Raw genomic sequence first — 15,402 nt, forward strand, 5'->3', positions numbered from 1 at the left:
ATTTCTCAAAAAATGAAAACTTTCCAAAAATAGCAGCTTTTAAGAAATTATTTTAACATACTATATATTGATGAAAAATTCTGAAAGAATACTCATCTATCCACAAATATTTTTTATATCCTAATTTCTAAATCACAAACCCAAATCTACAGTATTTCTCAAAAAATGAAAACTTTCCAAAATAGCAGCTTTTAAGAAAATTATTTAAAATACTATATATTGATGAAAAATTCTGAAGAATACTCATCTATCCACAAATATTCTTGTTATCCTAATTTCTAAATCACAAACCCAAATCTACAGTATTTCTCAAAAAAATGAAAACTTTCCAAAAATAGCAGCTTTTAAGAAAATTATTTAAAATACTATATATTGATTAAAATTCTGAAAGAATACTCATCTATCCACAAATATTCTTTGTTATCCTAATTTCTAAATCACAAACCCAAATCTAAGTATTTCTCAAAAAAATGAAAACTTTCCAAAATAGCAGCTTTTAAGAAAATTATTTAAAATACTATATTTGATGAAAAATTCTGAAAGAATACTCATCTATCCAAAATATTTTTGTTATCCTAATTTCTAAATCACAAACCCAAATCTACAGTATTTCTCAAAAAATGAAAACTTTCCAAAATAGCAGCTTTTAAGAAAATTATTTTAAAATACAATATATTGATGAAAATTCTGAAAGAATACTCATCTATCCACAAATATTCTTGTTATCCTAATTTCTAAATCACAAACCCAAATCTACAGTATTTCTCAAAAAAATGAAAACTTTCCAAAAATAGCAGCTTTTTAAGAAATTATTTTAAAATACAAATATTGATGAAAAATTCTGAAAGATACTCATCTATCCACAAATTTTTGTTATCCTAATTTCTAAATCACAAACCCAAATCTACAGTATTTCTCAAAAAATGAAAACTTTCCAAAATAGCAGCTTTTAAGAAATTATTTAACAATACTATATTGATAAAAATTCTGAAAGAATACTCATCTATCCACAAATATTTTTGTTATCCTAATTTCTAAATCACAAACCCAAATCTACAGTATTTCTCAAAAAAATGAAAACTTTCCAAAAATAGCAGCTTTTAAGAAAAATTATTTTAAATACAATATATTGATGAAAAATTCTGAAAGAATACTCATCTATCCACAAATATTCTTGTTATCCTAATTTCTAAATCACAAACCCAAATCTACAGTATTTCTCAAAAAAATGAAAACTTTCCAAAAATAGCAGCTTTTTAAGAAAATTATTTTAAAATACAATATATTGATTAAAATTCTGAAAGAATACTCATCTATCCACAAATATTCTTGTTATCCTAATTTCTAAATCACAAACCCAAATCTAAAGTATTTCTCAAAAAAATGAAAACTTTCCAAAAATAGCAGCTTTTAAGAAAATTTAACAATACATATATTGATGAAAATTCTGAAAGAATACTCATCTATCCAAAAATTTTTGTTATCCTAATTTCTAAATCACAAACCCAAATCTACAGTATTTCTCAAAAAATGAAAACTTTCCAAAATAGCAGCTTTTAAGAAAATTATTTAAAATACAATATATTGATGAAAAATTCTGAAAGAATACTCATCTATCCACAAATATTTTTGTTATCCTAATTTCTAAATCACAAACCCAAATCTACAGTATTTCTCAAAAAAATGAAAACTTTCCAAAATAGCAGCTTTTAAGAAAATTTTTAACAATACTATATATTGATGAAAAATTCTGAAAGAATACTCATCTATCCACAATATTTTGTTATCCTAATTTCTAAATCACAAACCCAAATCTACAGTATTTCTCAAAAAATGAAAACTTTCCAAAAATAGCAGCTTTTAAGAAAATTATTTTAAATACAATATATTGATGAAAATTCTGAAAGAATACTCATCTATCCACAATATTTTTGTTATCCTAATTTCTAAATCACAAACCCAAATCTACAGTATTTCTCAAAAAATGAAAACTTTCCAAAAATAGCAGCTTTTAAGAAATTATTTTAAAATACAATATATGATAAAAAATTCTGAAAGAATACTCATCTATCCAAATATTCTTGTGATCCTAATTTCTAAATCACAAACCCAAATCTAAAGTATTTCTCAAAAAATGAAAACTTTCCAAAAATAGCAGCTTTTAAGAAAATTATTTAACAATACTATATATTGATGAAAAATTCTGAAAGAATACTCATCTATCCACAAATATTTTTGTTATCCTAATTTCTAAATCACAAACCCAAATCTACAGTATTTCTCAAAAAAATGAAAACTTTCCAAAATAGCAGCTTTTAAGAAATTATTTAAAATACAATATATTGATTAAAAATTCTGAAAGAATACTCATCTATCCACAAATATTCTTGTGTATCCTAATTTCTAAATCACAAACCCAAATCTACAGTATTTCTCAAAAAAATGAAAACTTTCCAAAAATAGCAGCTTTTAAGAAAATTATTTTAAAATACAATATATTGATTAAAATTCTGAAAGAATACTCATCTATCCACAAATATTTTTGTTATCCTAATTTCTAAATCACAAACCCAAATCTACAGTATTTCTCAAAAAAATGAAAACTTTCCAAAAATAGCAGCTTTTAAGAAAATTATTTAACAATACTATATATTGATGAAAAATTCTGAAAGAATACTCATCTATCCACAAATATTTTTGTTATCCTAATTTCTAAATCACAAACCCAAATCTACAGTATTTCTCAAAAAAATGAAAACTTTCCAAAAATAGCAGCTTTTAAGAAAATTATTTTAAAATACAATATATTGATTAAAATTCTGAAAGAATACTCATCTATCCACAAATATTCTTGTGATCCTAATTTCTAAATCACAAACCCAAATCTACAGTATTTCTCAAAAAAATGAAAACTTTCCAAAATAGCAGCTTTTAAGAAAATTATTTTAAAATACAATATATTGATTAAAAATTCTGAAAGAATACTCATCTATCCACAAATATTTTTGTTATCCTAATTTCTAAATCACAAACCCAAATCTAAAGTATTTCTCAAAAAAATGAAAACTTTCCAAAAATAGCAGCTTTTAAGAAAATTATTTAACAATACTATATATATATTGAAAAAATTCTGAAAGAATACTCATCTATCCACAAATATTTTTGTTATCCTAATTTCTAAATCACAAACCCAAATCTACAGTATTTCTCAAAAAATGAAAACTTTCCAAAAATAGCAGTTTTTAAGAAAATTATTTTAAAATACAATATATTGATTAAAAATTCTGAAAGAATACTCATCTATCCACAAATATTCTTGTGATCCTAATTTCTAAATCACAAACCCAAATCTAAAGTATTTCTCAAAAAAAAAGAAAACTTTCCAAAAATAGCAGCTTTTAAGAAAATTATTTAACAATACTATATATATTGATGAAAAATTCTGAAAGAATACTCATCTATCCACAATATTTTTGTTATCCTAATTTCTAAATCACAAACCCAAATCTACAGTATTTCTCAAAAAATGAAAACTTTCCAAAAATAGCAGCTTTTAAGAAAATTATTTAACAATACTATATATTGATGAAAAATTCTGAAAGAATACTCATCTATCCACAAATATTTTTGTGATCCTAATTTCTAAATCACAAACCCAAATCTACAGTATTTCTCAAAAAAAATGAAAACTTTCCAAAAATAGCAGTTTTTAAGAAAATTATTTAACAATACTATATATTGATGAAAAATTCTGAAAGAATACTCATCTATCCACAAATATTCTTGTTATCCTAATTTCTAAATCACAAACCCAAATCTACAGTATTTCTCAAAAAAATGAAAACTTTCCAAAAATAGCAGCTTTTAAGAAAATTATTTAAAATACAATATATTGATTAAAATTCTGAAAGAATACTCATCTATCCACAAATATTCTTTTATCCTAATTTCTAAATCACAAACCCAAATCTACAGTATTTCTCAAAAAAATGAAAACTTTCCAAAAATAGCAGCTTTTAAGAAAATTATTTTAAAATACAATATATTGATTAAAAATTCTGAAAGAATACTCATCTATCCACAAATATTTTGTTATTCTAATTTCTAAATCACAAACCCAAATCTACAGTATTTCTCAAAAAATGAAAACTTTCCAAAAATAGCAGTTTTTAAGAAAATTATTTTAAAATACATATATTGATAAAAATTCTGAAAGAATACTCATCTATCCACAAATATTCTTGTGATCCTAATTTCTAAATCACAAACCCAAATCTAAAGTATTTCTCAAAAAAATGAAAACTTTCCAAAAATAGCAGTTTTTAAGAAAATTATTTAACAATACTATATATTGATGAAAAATTCTGAAAGAATACTCATCTATCCACAAATATTTTTGTTATCCTAATTTCTAAATCACAAACCCAAATCTACAGTATTTCTCAAAAAAATGAAAACTTTCCAAAAATAGCAGCTTTTAAGAAAATTATTTAACAATACTATATATTGATGAAAAATTCTGAAAGAATACTCATCTATCCACAAATATTCTTGTGATCCTAATTTCTAAATCACAAACCCAAATCTACAGTATTTCTCAAAAAAATGAAAACTTTCCAAAAATAGCAGTTTTTAAGAAAATTATTTAACAATACTATATATTGATGAAAAATTCTGAAAGAATACTCATCTATCCACAAATATTCTTGTTATCCTAATTTCTAAATCACAAACCAAATCTACAGTATTTCTCAAAAAAATGAAAACTTTCCAAAAATAGCAGTTTTTAAGAAAATTATTTTAAAATACAATATATTGATTAAAAATTCTGAAAGAATACTCATCTATCCACAAATATTCTTGTGATCCTAATTTCTAAATCACAAACCCAAATCTAAAGTATTTCTCAAAAAAAATGAAAACTTTCCAAAAATAGCAGCTTTTAAGAAAATTATTTAACAATACTATATATTGATGAAAAATTCTGAAAGAATACTCATCTATCCAAAATATTTTTGTTATCCTAATTTCTAAATCACAAACCCAAATCTACAGTATTTCTCAAAAAAATGAAAACTTTCCAAAAATAGCAGCTTTTAAGAAAATTATTTTAAAATACAATATATTGATTAAAAATTCTGAAAGAATACTCATCTATCCACAAATATTCTTGTTATCCTAATTTCTAAATCACAAACCCAAATCTACAGTATTTCTCAAAAAAATGAAAACTTTCCAAAAATAGCAGCTTTTAAGAAAATTATTTTAAAATACAATATATTGATTAAAAATTCTGAAAGAATACTCATCTATCCACAAATATTTTTGTGATCCTAATTTCTAAATCACAAACCCAAATCTAAAGTATTTCTCAAAAAAATGAAAACTTTCCAAAAATAGCAGCTTTTAAGAAAATTATTTAACAATACTATATATTGATGAAAAATTCTGAAAGAATACTCATCTATCCACAAATATTTTTGTTATCCTAATTTCTAAATCACAAACCCAAATCTACAGTATTTCTCAAAAAAATGAAAACTTTCCAAAAATAGCAGCTTTTAAGAAAATTATTTTAAAATACAATATATTGATTAAAAATTCTGAAAGAATACTCATCTATCCACAAATATTCTTGTGATCCTAATTTCTAAATCACAAACCCAAATCTAAAGTATTTCTCAAAAAAAATGAAAACTTTCCAAAAATAGCAGCTTTTAAGAAAATTATTTAAAATACAATATATTGATTAAAAATTCTGAAAGAATACTCATCTATCCACAAATATTCTTGTGATCCTAATTTCTAAATCACAAACCCAAATCTACAGTATTTCTCAAAAAAATGAAAACTTTCCAAAAATAGCAGCTTTTAAGAAAATTATTTAACAATACTATATATTGATGAAAAATTCTGAAAGAATACTCATCTATCCAAAAATATTTTTGTTATCCTAATTTCTAAATCACAAACCCAAATCTACAGTATTTCTCAAAAAAATGAAAACTTTCCAAAAATAGCAGCTTTTAAGAAAATTATTTTAAAATACAATATATTGATTAAAAATTCTGAAAGAATACTCATCTATCCACAAATATTTTTGTTATCCTAATTTCTAAATCACAAACCCAAATCTACAGTATTTCTCAAAAAAATGAAAACTTTCCAAAAATAGCAGCTTTTAAGAAAATTATTTTAAAATACAATATATTGATGAAAAATTCTGAAAGAATACTCATCTATCCACAAATATTTTTGTTATCCTAATTTCTAAATCACAAACCCAAATCTACAGTATTTCTCAAAAAAATGAAAACTTTCCAAAAATAGCAGCTTTTAAGAAAATTATTTTAAAATACAATATATTGATTAAAAATTCTGAAAGAATACTCATCTATCCACAAATATTCTTGTGATCCTAATTTCTAAATCACAAACCCAAATCTAAAGTATTTCTCAAAAAAAATGAAAACTTTCCAAAAATAGCAGCTTTTAAGAAAATTATTTAACAATACTATATATTGATGAAAAATTCTGAAAGAATACTCATCTATCCACAAATATTTTGTTATCCTAATTTCTAAATCACAAACCCAAATCTACAGTATTTCTCAAAAAAATGAAAACTTTCCAAAAATAGCAGCTTTTAAGAAAATTATTTTAAAATACAATATATTGATTAAAAATTCTGAAAGAATACTCATCTATCCAAAAATATTTTTGTTATCCTAATTTCTAAATCACAAACCAAATCTACAGTATTTCTCAAAAAAATGAAAACTTTCCAAAAATAGCAGCTTTTAAGAAAATTATTTAACAATACTATATATTGATGAAAAATTCTGAAAGAATACTCATCTATCCACAAATATTTTTGTTATCCTAATTTCTAAATCACAAACCCAAATCTACAGTATTTCTCAAAAAATGAAAACTTTCCAAAAATAGCAGCTTTTAAGAAAATTATTTAACAATACTATATATTGATGAAAAATTCTGAAAGAATACTCATCTATCCACAAATATTTTTGTTATCCTAATTTCTAAATCACAAACCCAAATCTACAGTATTTCTCAAAAAAATGAAAACTTTCCAAAAATAGCAGCTTTTAAGAAATTATTTTAAAATACAATATATTGATTAAAAATTCTGAAAGAATACTCATCTATCCACAAATATTCTTGTGATCCTAATTTCTAAATCACAAACCCAAATCTACAGTATTTATCAAAAAATGAAAACTTTCCAAAAATAGCAGTTTTAAGAAAATTATTTAACAATACTATATATTGATGAAAAATTCTGAAAGAATACTCATCTATCCAAAAATATTTTTGTTATCCTAATTTCTAAATCACAAACCCAAATCTACAGTATTTCTCAAAAAAATGAAAACTTTCCAAAAATAGCAGCTTTTAAGAAAATTATTTTAAAATACAATATATTGATGAAAAATTCTGAAAGAATACTCATCTATCCAAAAATATTTTTGTTATCCTAATTTCTAAATCACAAACCCAAATCTACAGTATTTCTCAAAAAAATGAAAACTTTCCAAAAATAGCAGCTTTTAAGAAAATTATTTTAAAATACAATATATTGATTAAAAATTCTGAAAGAATACTCATCTATCCACAAATATTCTTGTGATCCTAATTTCTAAATCACAAACCCAAATCTACAGTATTTCTCAAAAAAATGAAAACTTTCCAAAAATAGCAGCTTTTAAGAAAATTATTTAACAATACTATATATTGATGAAAAATTCTGAAAGAATACTCATCTATCCACAAATATTTTTGTTATCCTAATTTCTAAATCACAAACCCAAATCTACAGTATTTCTCAAAAAAATAAAAACTTTCCAAAAATAGCAGTTTTTAAGAAAATTATTTAACAATACTATATATTGATTAAAAATTCTGAAAGAATACTCATCTATCCACAAATATTCTTGTGATCCTAATTTCTAAATCACAAACCCAAATCTACAGTATTTCTCAAAAAAATGAAAACTTTCCAAAAATAGCAGCTTTTAAGAAAATTATTTAACAATACTATATATTGATGAAAAATTCTGAAAGAATACTCATCTATCCACAAATATTTTTTTATCCTAAATTCTAAATCACAAACCCAAATCTACAGTATTTCTCAAAAAAATGAAAACTTTCCAAAAATAGCAGTTTTTAAGAAAATTATTTAACAATACTATATATTGATGAAAAATTCTGAAAGAATACTCATCTATCCAAAAATATTTTTGTGATCCTAATTTCTAAATCACAAACCCAAATCTACAGTATTTCTCAAAAAAATGAAAACTTTCCAAAAATAGCAGTTTTTAAGAAAATTATTTAACAATACTATATATTGATGAAAAATTCTGAAAGAATACTCATCTATCCACAAATATTTTTGTTATCCTAATTTCTAAATCACAAACCCAAATCTACAGTATTTCTCAAAAAAATGAAAACTTTCCAAAAATAGCAGCTTTTAAAAAAATTATTTAACAATACTAATATTGATGAAAAATTCTGAAAGAATACTCATCTATCCACAAATATTTTTGTTATCCTAATTTCTAAATCACAAACCCAAATCTACAGTATTTCTCAAAAAAATGAAAACTTTCCAAAAATAGCAGTTTTTAAGAAAATTATTTTAAAATACAATATATTGATGAAAAATTCTGAAAGAATACTCATCTATCCACAAATATTCTTGTGATCCTAATTTCTAAATCACAAACCCAAATCTAAAGTATTTCTCAAAAAAATGAAAACTTTCCAAAAATAGCAGCTTTTAAGAAAATTATTTTAAAATACAATATATTGATTAAAAATTCTGAAAGAATACTCATCTATCCACAAATATTCTTGTGATCCTAATTTCTAAATCACAAACCCAAATCTAAAGTATTTCTCAAAAAAAAAGAAAACTTTCCAAAAATAGCAGTTTTTAAGAAAATTATTTAACAATACTATATATATTGATGAAAAATTCTGAAAGAATACTCATCTATCCACAAATATTTTTGTTATCCTAATTTCTAAATCACAAACCCAAATCTACAGTATTTCTCAAAAAAATGAAAACTTTCCAAAAATAGCAGCTTTTAAGAAAATTATTTAACAATACTATATATTGATGAAAAATTCTGAAAGAATACTCATCTATCCACAAATATTCTTGTGATCCTAATTTCTAAATCACAAACCCAAATCTACAGTATTTCTCAAAAAAAAATGAAAACTTTCCAAAAATAGCAGTTTTTAAGAAATTTTTTAACAATACTATATATTGATGAAAAATTCTGAAAGAATACTCATCTATCCACAAATATTCTTGTGATCCTAAATTCTAAATCACAAACACAAATCTACAGTATTTATCAAAAAAATGAAAACTTTCCAAAAATAGCAGTTTTAAGAAAATTATTTAACAATACTATATATTGATGAAAAATTCTGAAAGAATACTCATCTATCCAAAAATATTTTTGTGATCCTAATTTCTAAATCACAAACCCAAATCTACAGTATTTCTCAAAAAAATGAAAACTTTCCAAAAATAGCAGTTTTAAGAAAATTATTTAACAATACTATATATTGATGAAAAATTCTGAAAGAATACTCATCTATCCACAAATATTTTTGTTATCCTAATTTCTAAATCACAAACCCAAATCTACAGTATTTCTCAAAAAAATGAAAACTTTCCAAAAATAGCAGCTTTTAAGAAAATTATTTAACAATACTAAATATTGATGAAAAATTCTGAAAGAATACTCATCTATCCAAAAATATTTTTGTTATCCTAATTCTAAATCACAAACCCAAATCTACAGTATTTCTCAAAAAAATGAAAACTTTCCAAAAATAGCAGTTTTTAAGAAAATTATTTTAAAATACAATATATTGATGAAAAATTCTGAAAGAATACTCATCTATCCAAAAATATTTTTGTTATCCTAATTTCTAAATCACAAACCCAAATCTAAAGTATTTCTAAAAAAAAATGAAAACTTTCCAAAAATAGCAGCTTTTAAGAAAATTATTTAACAATACTATATATTGATGAAAAATTCTGAAAGAATACTCATCTATCCAAAAATATTTTTGTTATCCTAATTTCTAAATCACAAACCCAAATCTACAGTATTTCTCAAAAAAATGAAAACTTTCCAAAAATAGCAGCTTTTAAGAAAATTATTTTAAAATACAATATATTGATTAAAAATTCTGAAAGAATACTCATCTATCCACAAATATTCTTGTGATCCTAATTTCTAAATCACAAACCCAAATCTAAAGTATTTCTCAAAAAAATGAAAACTTTCCAAAAATAGCAGCTTTTAAGAAAATTATTTTAAAATACAATATATTGATTAAAAATTCTGAAAGAATACTCATCTATCCACAAATATTCTTGTGATCCTAATTTCTAAATCACAAACCCAAATCTAAAGTATTTCTCAAAAAAAAGAAAACTTTCCAAAAATAGCAGTTTTTAAGAAAATTATTTAACAATACTATATATATTGATGAAAAATTCTGAAAGAATACTCATCTATCCACAAATATTTTTGTTATCCTAATTTCTAAATCACAAACCCAAATCTACAGTATTTCTCAAAAAATGAAAACTTTCCAAAAATAGCAGCTTTTAAGAAAATTATTTTAAAATACAATATATTGATGAAAAATTCTGAAAGAATACTCATCTATCCAAAATATTTTTGTTATCCTAATTTCTAAATCACAAACCCAAATCTACAGTATTTCTCAAAAAAATGAAAACTTTCCAAAATAGCAGCTTTTAAGAAAATTATTTTAAAATACAATATATTGATTAAAAATTCTGAAAGAATACTCATCTATCCACAAATATTCTTGTGATCCTAATTTCTAAATCACAAACCCAAATCTACAGTATTTCTCAAAAAAATGAAAACTTTCCAAAAATAGCAGCTTTTAAGAAAATTATTTAACAATACTATATATTGATGAAAAATTCTGAAAGAATACTCATCTATCCAAAATATTTTGTTATCCTAATTTCTAAATCACAAACCCAAATCTACAGTATTTCTCAAAAAAATGAAAACTTTCCAAAAATAGCAGTTTTTATGAAAATTATTTAACAATACTATATATTGATTAAAAATTCTGAAAGAATACTCATCTATCCACAAATATTCTTGTGATCCTAATTTCTAAATCACAAACCCAAATCTACAGTATTTCTCAAAAAAATGAAAACTTTCCAAAAATAGCAGCTTTTAAGAAAATTATTTAACAATACTATATATTGATGAAAAATTCTGAAAGAATACTCATCTATCCACAAATATTTTTTTTATCCTAAATTCTAAATCACAAACCCAAATCTACAGTATTTCTCAAAAAAATGAAAACTTTCCAAAAATAGCAGTTTTTAAGAAAATTATTTAACAATACTATATATTGATGAAAAATTCTGAAAGAATACTCATCTATCCAAAAATATTTTTGTGATCCTAATTTCTAAATCACAAACCCAAATCTACAGTATTTCTCAAAAAAAATGAAATATTTCCAAAAATAGCAGTTTTTAAGAAAATTATTTAACAGTACTATATATTGATGAAAAATTCTGAAAGAATACTCATCTATCCACAAATATTTTTGTTATCCTAATTTCTAAATCACAAACTCAAATCTACAGTATTTCTCAAAAAATTGAAAACTTTACAAAAATAGCAGCTTTTAAGAAAAAATTATTTAACAATACTAAATATTGATGAAAAATTCCGAAAGAATACTCGTCTATCCAAAAATATTTTTGTTACCCTAAATTCTAAATCACAAACCCAAATCTACAGTATTTTTCAAAAAAATGAAAACTTTCCAAAAATAGCAGTTTTTAAGAAAATTATTTTAAAATACAATATATTGATGAAAAACTCTGAAAGAATACTCATCTATCCAAAAATATTCTTGTGATCCTAATTTCTAAATCACAAACCCAAATCTAAAGTATTTCTCAAAAAAATGAAAACTTTCCAAAAATAGCAGCTTTTAAGAAAATTATTTTAAAATACAATATATTGATTAAAAATTCTGAAAGAATACTCATCTATCCACAAATATTCTTGTGATCCTAATTTCTAAATCACAAACCCAAATCTAAAGTATTTCTCAAAAAAAAAGAAAACTTTCCAAAAATAGCAGTTTTTAAGAAAATTATTTAACAATACTATATATATTGATGAAAAATTCTGAAAGAATACTCATCTATCCACAAATATTTTTGTTATTTTAATTTCTAAATCACAAACCCAAATCTACAGTATTTCTCAAAAAAATGAAAACTTTCCAAAAATAGCAGCTTTTAAGAAAATTATTTAACAATACTATATATTGATGAAAAATTCTGAAAGAATACTCATCTATCCTCAAATATTCTTGTGATCCTAATTTCTAAATCACAAACCCAAATCTACAGTATTTCTCAAAAAAATGAAAACTTTACAAAAATAGCAGCTTTTAAGAAAAAATTATTTAACAATACTAAATATTGATGAAAAATTCCGAAAGAATACTCGTCTATCCAAAAATATTTTTGTTATCCTAAATTCTAAATCACAAACCCAAATCTACAGTATTTCTCAAAAAAATGAAAACTTTCCAAAAATAGCAGTTTTTAAGAAAATTATTTTAAAATACAATATATTAATGAAAAACTCTGAAAGAATACTCATCTATCCAAAAATATTTTTTTTATCTTAATTTCTAAATCACAAACCCAAATCTAAAGTATTCTGAAAGAAAACTTTCCAAAAATAGCAGTTTTTAAGAAAATTATTTAACAATACTATATATTGATGAAAAATTCTGAAAGAATACTTATCTATCCAAAAATATTTTTGTTATCCTAATTTAAAATCACAAACCCAAATCTACAGTATTTCTAAAAAAAATGAAAACTTTCCAAAAATAGAAGTTTTTAAGAAAAATATTTAACAATACTATATATTGATGAAAAATTCTGAAAGAATACTCATATATCCACAAATATTCTTGTTATCCTAATTTCTAAATCACAAACCCAAACTCTACAGTATTTCTCAAAAAATTGAAAACTTTCCAAAAATAGCAATTTTTAAGAAAATTATTTAACAATACTATATATTGATGAAAAATTCTGAAAGAATACTCATCTATCCACAAATAATCTTGTTTTCCTAATTTCTAAATCACAAACCCAAACACTACAGTATTTCTCAAAAAATTGAAAACTTTCCAAAAATATCAAATTTTTAGAAAATTATTTAAAAATACTGTATATTGATAAAACATTTACGAAAGAATACTCATCTATCCATAAATATTCTTGTTATCCTAATTTCTAAATCACAAACCCAAATCTACATAATTTCTCAAGAAAATGAAAACTTTCCAAAAATAGCAGTTTTTATTAAAATTATTTAAAAATACAACCTATTGATGAAAAACTCTGAATTAATACTCATCTATCCACAAATATTTTCGTTGACCTAATTTCTAAATCACAACCCAAATCTACAGTATTTCTCAAAAAAATGAAAACTTTCCAAAAATAGCAGCTTTTAAGAAAATTATTTAAAAATACAATATATTGATTAAAAATTCTGAAATAGTACTCAAATATCCACAAATATTCTTGTTATCCTAATTTATAAATCACAAACTCAAATCTACAGTATTTTTCAAGAAAATGAAAACTTTCCAAAAATAGCAGTTTTATTATAATTATTTAAAAATACAACCTATTGATGAAAAACTCTGAAAGAATACTTATCTATCCCCTAATATTCTTGTTATTCTAATTTTAAATCACAAAAACTCAAATCTATAAAATTTCTCAAAAAAATGAAAACTTTCCAAAAATAGCAGCTTTTAAGAAAATTATTAAAGATACAATATATTGATAAAAAAATCTGAAAGAATACTCATCTATCCACTAATATTCTTGTTATCCAAATTTCTAAATCAGAAACCTAAATCTAAAAAATTTCTCAAAAAAATGAAAACTTCCAAAAATAGCCTCTTTTAAGAAAATTATTTGAAAATACAATATATTGATGAAAAATTATGAAAGAATACTCATATATCAATAAATATTCTTGTTATCCTAATTTATAAATCACAAACTCAAATCTACAATATTTCTCAAAAAATGAAAACTTTACAAAATAGTAGTTTTTATGAAAATTATTTAAAATACAACATATTGATGAAAAACTCTGAAACAATACTCATCTATCGACTAATATTCTTGTTATCCTAATTTCTAAATTACAAACTCAAATCTATAAAAATTCTCAAAAAAAATGAAAACTTTCCAAAAATAATAGCTTTTAAGAAATTTTTTTTTAAAATACAATATATTGATGAAAATTTCTGAAAGAATACTCATCTATCCACAAATATTCTTGTTATCCTAATTTCTAAATCACAAACTCAAATTTAGAATATTTCTCAAAAAAAAATGAAAACTTTCCAAAAATAGCAGCTTTTAAGAAAATTATTAAAAATACAATATATTGATAAAAAAATTCTGAAAGAATACTCATCTATCCACTAATATTCTTTTTATACTAATTTATAAATCACAAACCCAAAACATTTGATATATAAATTAATTAGGTATAGTTAAACCAATCATAAAAAAATCATATTATTTGATTGGTTAAATATACCCAATACAAATAAAAATTACCTAAAAATATGATACTAGTTATATTTTAAAATAAACAAAATTTTCTTAAACTACTTATGATGTAAAATAGGTGGAGTATTAAATAACATGTATAGTAGCCTATAATGTAATATACTAATTGAAATAAAAACAAGGGATTTTACCGCATTGCGCAATGTTTTTATTAGAGCCAAAGGCTTCCTCGTCAGACCTCTAGACAACCTACAAGATGATTAACGTAAACATAACCAATAAAAACCAATCATTAAGAACCAAACGTATACATAATCTAGCAAAATAGAGACAAAAATAGAGACAAAAATCTTTCATTGGAGCAAACCTTCTTTGAATACGGGCGGGGAAGAGCTTAACAAGATCATCAGTGGGCATCTCAAGAAGAGTTTCGAGATCGACTCCTTTGTAGGAGAACTTCTTGAACGTTCTCTTCTTCGCAAGAGCAGCTGTGGGAACGTCTGATTCGACTTGATCAGCCTACGGATTCATACATAGGGATTTACGGCTATGATCATATTACATATAATCTAATAATTGTGTAGTCTAAGACGTAGAGGGATGGAGATGGAGAAACAAACCATTGTTTTTGGTTCGAGAAGCTCTGAAAGTAACTGCTGCTTGGGTTTTTTGTTATGGAGAACCATATAACTTGGCACCCA

The 15,402-nt window shown here is 23.0% G+C and overlaps 1 protein-coding gene across 1 annotated transcript in view; it reads right to left on the minus strand.

Moving 5' to 3' along the window:
- Positions 1 to 15,387, minus strand: part of LOC125588968 (40S ribosomal protein S15-2-like) — a 69,716-nt gene extending 54,329 nt beyond the window's left edge. Inside the window, exons 1-3 of the mRNA XM_048760989.1 lie at positions 15,322 to 15,387; positions 15,069 to 15,220; positions 14,893 to 14,950 (exon numbers count right to left, since the gene is read on the minus strand). Coding sequence (XP_048616946.1) covers positions 14,893 to 14,950; positions 15,069 to 15,220; positions 15,322 to 15,387 — 276 coding nt within the window. The remainder of the gene's footprint in view (positions 1 to 14,892; positions 14,951 to 15,068; positions 15,221 to 15,321) is intronic.
- Between the last annotated feature and the right edge of the window lie 15 nt (positions 15,388 to 15,402).

The sequence above is a fragment of the Brassica napus genome, chromosome A2 (genome assembly GCF_020379485.1).
Source record: "Brassica napus cultivar Da-Ae chromosome A2, Da-Ae, whole genome shotgun sequence".
Lineage (NCBI taxonomy): Eukaryota > Viridiplantae > Streptophyta > Magnoliopsida > Brassicales > Brassicaceae > Brassica > Brassica napus.